Raw genomic sequence first — 7,800 nt, 5'->3', positions numbered from 1 at the left:
GATTGGAGCCGTTGACTGACGCTTTACAAGAATGACGCGAGAGCTCGGTTACGGGCGGTATGGGAAGAAGTCTTGAGGTGTGAATGCAGAAGCTTCTTAAGACATGTTCTATCTTTGCAAAACAGGTTTTTATTTCTGCAGCGAGTGCATGGATTTCTGAATACACTATTTCTACGGATGACACGGGCGTAGAAACTTCTTCGACAAATCTGTCGATATTCCCAAGATCAACCTGAGTGTTGCATTTGTAAAGTTGTACATTTCAATAAAGCAATAAAAAAAAAACCTGAAAAAAAAAAGAAGAAGGCAGGGCGGACTGGGGGGAGCTTAGAGGCTTGGCTGTACACAGTCGCACACACATCTGCCTTGGGACTGCAGTGTGATGTATTCTGTCTCCAGCTGATCAGCACTTCCACCGCCTGATCACTGACAGCTCCTTGTGCCTGCGGAAACTGTAGGACGTCGGAGCCAAGGGGGGCACTTTCTTTTTATTCCTTTTCTTTTTTTTGCCTTACTGCTCTTTCTAAAAAATTATTTTAACGAGTCTAAGAAAATGAACCCGCAGTGTGCCCGCTGTGGCAGAGTCGTATACCCTACAGAAAAAGTCAACTGCTTGGACAAGGTAATTTTACCTTTCTTTTTATTTACTTTTCAGATTTCGTTTTTTAAATTTTAACTATCCAGGTGTAAAAGACGCATAAATATAAAGCGACTTTTACTTAACTAGTTCTGAGTGATGGGCAGGTGCCAAGAGGTGTGAAAAGCGAGATTTGGGGATGGGAAGGTTATGCAGGAATGTAACAATGTAGCAGAGAAGATTTGTCAAAAATGTAACTCAAGTTTGGGCTCTAAAGTTCTGCCCAATTCCTGTTGTAAAAGCTGATAGTTACAGATAACAAACTTGGCTCTGCTGCATCTTTTTATTCTTCTAGGGAGTGGAGGGGTTAATGGCGATGGCAGAGGAGAGAATACCTGAAGACTTTAAGGAGTGACTCTTGCAGGAATGCTTTTAATTAGCAATTTCTTCATGCAGTAGGGAGGCGACGCATGCTGTACGGTGGCGGCAGGGGACAACTTGGTGCCTGACGTGCATTGGAAATGAAAAAATGTGATGTCAACGGCAATGTGTGCACGGTTGTGGAAATGGCTTCTAATCTTTCGTGCAATGTCACGTTTGGCTTAGGGGAGGAAAAAAAAAAATAAAGGTTTTTTTTTCCAACCGAGTGGCTGAAAGCAATGCAGAAATGACTTGTCCAGGAGAGAAGTGTAGTCATCCGGTGCTGACGGTGGAGGGCAGGCGTACTGCTGAGCCACGGCCATGGCAGCTGGCAGCACCTGACAGTGGCGCTGATCAGACCTCAGCTATGAATAGTGGGGTAGTGATAATGAAGCAGCATCTCGGAAAGAGGAGGAGGGGGAGAAGGGATGATGATGATGATGATGATGAGAGTGATGCTTCCCTCATCGTGTGGATTATTTTAGTTGGTTTGCTGCATTCTTCTAGGATTGGCGATGAAAAATAAAGTCCCAAATGAGTGGTGCCGCACACTTTACTATTGGTAGAAATCAGATTAGTATCCTTAAAAAATGGGACGCGAGATGGTATAAGATAGTTTCATGAGATGGAAGTAAGAAAAAACTGCATCCAAAGTGTAAGACTGTATATAGCTAGTTCTGCGTAAATAGATATAAGCATATAAACAAAAAACGTAAGATGAACGAAGTAGAAAACTTTATTAATAACAAGAACAGCAAGTACAGATATAATGATTAAAAAGTGGCCAATGGTGTTTGAAAAGGAGTCAAACAGATTTAGGTGGCACCACCCTGGGCAGGCAAGTCTGGAAGTAGCAACTAGGTGGCATAAAGTAGAGGCGCTAAATTAAATGTCTATACCAAATCCAAGTGAATAGACCCGGACACTAAGGCTGCCATCACACTAGCAGTATTTGGTCAGTATTTTCCATCAGTATTTGTAAGCGAAAACCAGGAGTGGGTGATAAATGCAGAAGTGGTGCATATGTTTCTATTATACTTTTCCTCTAATTGTTCCACTCCTGGTTTTGGCTTACAAATACTGATGTAAAATACTGACCAAATACAGCTAGTGTGATGGCAGCCTAATAGTCCATAACATTAAGTCAAACAAATAGAATCATGCCCGACGAAGGCACGCCACCGAAACGTGCATAGGGGAAGTGGCACCATCACCTGGGCTTAGGTAAGTTGTTTCCACATGTACCTTTTAAGGGTTTTGTTAAACTTTTTTGGCAGTTTTGGTGTTTTTCCTCATTACTATCTGCTGTATCTATATAGGCATGCTACATGATTCTATTTGTTTGACTTAATGTTATGGACTATTAGGCTGGAGTCACACTAGCGAGTTTTACGGACGTAAGAGCGCAGAAAATACGTCCGTAAAACTTGCCAAACAAACGGCACAATTATTCTCACTGGGGCTGCTCCTATCAGCCGTATATTACGCATCCGTAATATACGGTCTTGTACGGCCGTAGAAAATCGCAGCATGCTGTGTTTGTCAGCGTATTGCGCAAAAAATACGCCAATGAAAGTCTATGGGGGCGAGAAAAATACGGATTCCACACGGACCAGCAGTGTGACTTGCGAGAAATACGCAGCGGTGTTAGTGAAAAGCCGGTAATTCAATTGCCGGCTTTTCATTTCTCCTTCCCAAACCCGACAGGATATGAGACATGGTTACATACAGTAAACCATCTCATATCCCCCTTTTTTTTGCATATTCCACACTACTAATGTTAGTAGTGTGTATGTGCAAAATTTGGGCGCTGTAGCTGCTAAAATAAAGGGTTAAATGGCGGAAAAAATTGGCGTGGGCTCCCGAGCAATTTTCTCCGCCAGAGAGGTAAAGCCAGTGACTGAGGGCAGATATTAATAGCCTAGAGAGGGTCCATGGTTATTGGCCCCCCCTGGCTACGAACATCTGCCCCCAGCCACCCCAGAAAAGGCACATCTGGAAGATGCGCCTATTCTGGCACTTGGCCACTCTCTTCCCACTCCCGTGTAGCGGTGGGATATGGGGTAATGAAGGGTTAATGCCACCTTGCTATTGTAAGGTGACATTAAGCCAGGTTAATAATGGAGAGGCGTCAATTATGACACCTATCCATTATTAATCCAATTGTATGAAAGGGTTAAAACACACACACACACACACACACACACACACACACACACACACACACACACACATTATTAAAAATTATTTTAATGAAATAAACACACCGGTTGTTTTAATATTTTATTGCTCTCTCAATCCACCTGCAGACCCTCGCTTGGCAAAATATTAAACCCACAATATACATACCATCCGAGGATCTGTCAGGTCCCACGATGTAAATCCTTCTGAAGGGGTTAAATCAATTTACAGGCAGGAGCTGCGCTAAAGCACTCGCTCGTGCCTGTAATCCCCGGGTGCTGAAAGGAAAGCTGGGTGATCTGTACTTACATTGAGTTGCGGTGAGGCGCCCTCTGCTGGATGTCCTCATGCACTGGAGCCTTGGAAAAGTTCCCACGCTCGAGTTCATATGAGTTCATCCACCAGAGGGCGCCTCACCGCAACTCAATGTAAGTACAGATCACCCAGCTTTCCTTTCAGCACCCGGGGATTACAGGCACGAGCGAGTGCTTTAGCGCAGCTCCTGCCTGTAAATTGATTTAACCCCTTCAGATGGATTTACATCGTGGGACCTGACAGATCCTCGGATGGTATGTATATTGTGGGTTTAATATTTTGCCAAGCGAGGGTCTGCAGGTGGATTGAGAGAGCAATAAAATATTAAAACAACCGGTGTGTTTATTTCATTAAAATAATTTTTAATAATGTGTGTGTGTGTGTGTGTGTGTATGTGTTTTAACCCTTTCATACAATTGGATTAATAATGGATAGGTGTCATAATTGACGCCTCTCCATTATTAACCTGGCTTAATGTCACCTTACAATAGCAAGGTGGCATTAACCCTTCATTACCCCATATCCCACCGCTACACGGGAGTGGGAAGAGAGTGGCCAAGTGCCAGAATAGGCGCATCTTCCAGATGTGCCTTTTCTGGGGTGGCTGGGGGCAGATGTTTGTAGCCAGGGGGGGCCAATAACCATGGACCCTCTCCTGGCTATTAATATCTGCCCTCAGTCACTGGCTTTACCACTCTGGCGGAGAAGATTGCGCGGGAGCCCATGCCAATTTTTTCCGTCACTTAACCCTTTATTTTAGCAGCTACAGCAACCAAATTTTGCACATACACACTACTAACATTAGTAGTGTGGAATATGCAAAAAAAAAGGGGGATATGAGATGGTTTACTGTATGTAAACCATGTCTCATATCCTGTCGGGTTTGGGAAGGAGAAATGAGAAGCCGGCAATTGAATTACCGGCTTTTCACATATATCTCGCTGAATTAAATATAAATACAGAAAAAAAAAAATTATATATATATATATATATATATATATATATATATATATATATATATATATATGTTTTAACAGACATTTGAGCACATAAATCCATTAGATGTCGGTTTTTGCAAGCCTGCGAGAAAATATCGCAGTACGGATGCCATACGGATTACATACGGAGGATGCCATGCGCAAAATACGCTGACACACCTTGCCTACGGATGACATACGGACCACTATTTTGGGAACATTTCTCCGTATTATGGCCGTAAAAAACGGACCGTATTGTCTTACGCTGAGTGTGACTCCAGCCTTAGGCTACTTTCACACTGGCGTTAACTGCATTACGTCGCAATGCGTCGTTTTGCCGAAAAAACGCATCCTGCAAAAGTGCTTGCAGGATGCGTTTTTTCTGCATTGACTAACATTAGCGACGCATTTGCGACGCAATGACACACGTCGCAACCGTCATGCGACGGTTGCGCCGTGCTGTGGCGGACCATCGGGAGCAAAAAACGTTACATGTAACGTTTTTTGCTCCCGACGGTCCGCTTTTTCCGACCGCGCATGCGCGGCCGGAACTCCACCCCCACCTCCCCGCACTTCCCCGCACCTCACAATGAGGCAGCGGATGCGCTGGAAAAATGCATCCGCTGCCCCCGTTGTGCGGCGGAGACAACGCTAGCGTCGGGAACCTCGGCCCGACGCACCGCGACAGGCCGAGCCCGACGCTAGTGTGAAAGTAGCCTTAGTGTCCGGGTCCATTCACTTGGATTTGGTATAGACATTTAATTTAGCGCCGCTACTTTATGCCACCTAGTTGCTCCTTCCAGACTTGCCTGCCCAGGGTGGTGCCACCTAAATCTGTTAGATTCCTTTTCAAACACTATTGGCCACTTTTTAATCATTATATCTGTACTTGCTGTTGTTGTTATTAATAAAGTTTTCTACTTCGTTCATCTTACGTTTTTTGTTTATATGCTTATACTTTACTATTGGTAGCAGAGTTCTCCAAACTTAGCGAGTTATCACCCAAGATAGGTGATAAGTTGTTGATCACTGGGGATCCCACCAAAGCTGATGCTTGCCTATCTCCCCATAGACAGTCGATAGAGCGGTGCAAACTCCACTTCCTTCAGACAGGGAACGTCAAAGCCCAGTTTTCTCAGCGGTCGGCCCCCAACAATAAGCAGGTTAGCCCGTATCCTGTGGATTAATGATAATTCGATAAGATGGGACCATCCCTTTAATTATAAAATTGAGATCAGGACCAGTGTTGGGGGATGTTTAGAAGTGTACGTACATAGTCACTTAGGGTGACAACACCATATGCATACGTTATGTTCAACCTTACCTAGTGGTTTGATCCCGAGGAAGGTAGAAAAAAAAAACCTCCCAACCAATCATAGCCAATTCTACTTATAAACAGGATAGGTGGGAGAAATACATTCCTGTCTGACTCCACATAGCTTGTCAGGTCATTTCTGTGGATCAATTACACATTATTCATTGACTTTTGTCATTGTATATGCCATAGCTACTTCTTGGCATATAGAATTCAAGAGTTTCACTGCTTTTACTGTAGAGAACCCTTCCCTATACTGATGCTTGAATTGCCTCGGATTGTGAATGTCGGCTTTGTGAAACTGGTTTAGGGTATGTGCATACGTCAGGATTTCTTCAGGAATTTTTGCGTTTTTATTGCGGATTTCCCCGATAAAAACGCTATAATACCGCATAAAAAAACGCATACATTATGCATCCTATCATTTAGAATGCATTCCGCATTTTTTGTGCAAATGTTGCGTTTTTTTTCCGCAGAAAAAACGCATTCCGGAAAAAGAAGCATCATGTTCATTATTTTTACAGATTTTTTGCGGATTTCCCATGAAATTGGAGTTTCAGGAAAAAAATGCAAAAAATCCGCAAAAAAACCCGCACAAAAAACGCAAAAAAAAAAAAAACGTATGCGAATTTCTGGCAGAAATGTCCAGATTTTGTCAGGAAAATTTCTGCAAGAAATCCTGACGTGTGCACATACCCTTAGGGTTTTATAGAGGGTAAAAAAAAAAAAAAGTGGCTTGTGTGAACATGTGTTTAGTGGCTTGTGTGAACATGTGTTTAGTGGCTTGTGTGAACATGTGCTTACACACTGCATGCACACAAGTTTATATACCTGTTCGTACTTTTTTTTATAGAGGTAGTCTTCCATTTGGATTGTAGATTTTTTTAATATCTATTTTTCCCCAATTTATAAATCTTACGAGCTTTTGCAGCTGCTGCTTGACGCTGAGTGTTGCTGCTTGATTTACTGCTAATCAGTGTAAACCTAAGTATTTCTCTGTTATCTCTGTATATTTTTATGTACTGTAGTAATATCATTGTACAACCACAAAAATTCCTGAGAATTATTCTTAGATGCCGGCTACTATGCGGTATCAGCCGCCAGTGTGGATGGATATTGAGAGCTGTAGGGCAGCCAGGTGACACTTTTCTAATTCATGGCGGCAGATGTGTTTACTCAGCAAGTTTAAGCAAAGTGAAAGAATTATCCAGCTGCTGCTTCACAAATGGCCTTAGTTTCTAACAGGACAGATATAGTGATATGAAAAGTATATGCCTCCCTACTCCTACAAATATCCCCAATCTTGGCATAGTTGTCAATGACCAGTTCTCAAAAAGGAGCCTGAGTAATGATGTTCACCGTATTTGAAAGTTCTTCTTTTAGACAAATTTTGATGAATCCGCCCCAATGTGTCAGAATTAACCCTTTAAAACTGGATCTGGAGGCTGGGTCCTGCCTCTACGACCACGTTCACACGTTCAGTATTTGGTCAGTATTTTACATCAGTATTTGTAAGCCAAAACCACGAGTGGAATGGGAGCGCCCCGCCTGGGCCTAGGGGTTACATGGTACCGGGTCCGGTGGTCATGGTGGCAGTGACCCAGTCCGTGGCCCTGGGCGTCCAAATTAATGGGAAGTGTTATGATCCTAGTGGCTGAGGATCACAAAACGGACTAGCTAAGTTTATGAACATAGACACGAGCTCTAGGGAAGTGGTAACTGAACTGACCGCAAACCTGATCCTAACCAACACACTAAAGGTAGCTGGTGAACGTGCCTAAAATCCTGGACGTCTCGACGCAGCCTGAGAAACTATCTACTCCTGGAGGGAAAGTAAGACCTCACTTGCCTCAAGAGAAATAACCCCAAAGATATAGGAAGCCCCCAACAAATAATAACGGTGAGGTAAGGTGAAAACACAAACGTAGAAATGAAAACAGATTCAGCAAATGAGGCCCGCTAATACTAGATAGCAGAAGACAGATAGTGAACTGTGCGGTCAGTAAAAAACCCTA

The 7,800-nt window shown here is 43.2% G+C and overlaps 1 protein-coding gene across 2 annotated transcripts in view; it reads left to right on the top strand.

Moving 5' to 3' along the window:
* Positions 1-220: 220 nt before the first annotated feature.
* Positions 221-7,800, top strand: part of NEBL (nebulette) — a 258,527-nt gene continuing 250,947 nt past the window's right edge. Inside the window, exon 1 of one of the 2 annotated variants that reach the window (XM_077268337.1) lies at positions 221-622. In XM_077268337.1, coding sequence (XP_077124452.1) covers positions 554-622 — 69 coding nt within the window. In that variant the 5' untranslated portion in view covers positions 221-553. The remainder of the gene's footprint in view (positions 623-7,800) is intronic. The other variant, XM_077268338.1, reaches the window with a different exon arrangement.

The sequence above is a fragment of the Ranitomeya variabilis genome, chromosome 6 (assembly GCF_051348905.1).
Source record: "Ranitomeya variabilis isolate aRanVar5 chromosome 6, aRanVar5.hap1, whole genome shotgun sequence".
NCBI classification, from domain to species: Eukaryota; Metazoa; Chordata; class Amphibia; order Anura; family Dendrobatidae; genus Ranitomeya; species Ranitomeya variabilis.
The sequence above is the reverse complement of the archived record's forward strand: the minus strand, read 5'-3'. Positions and strand labels throughout refer to the sequence as shown.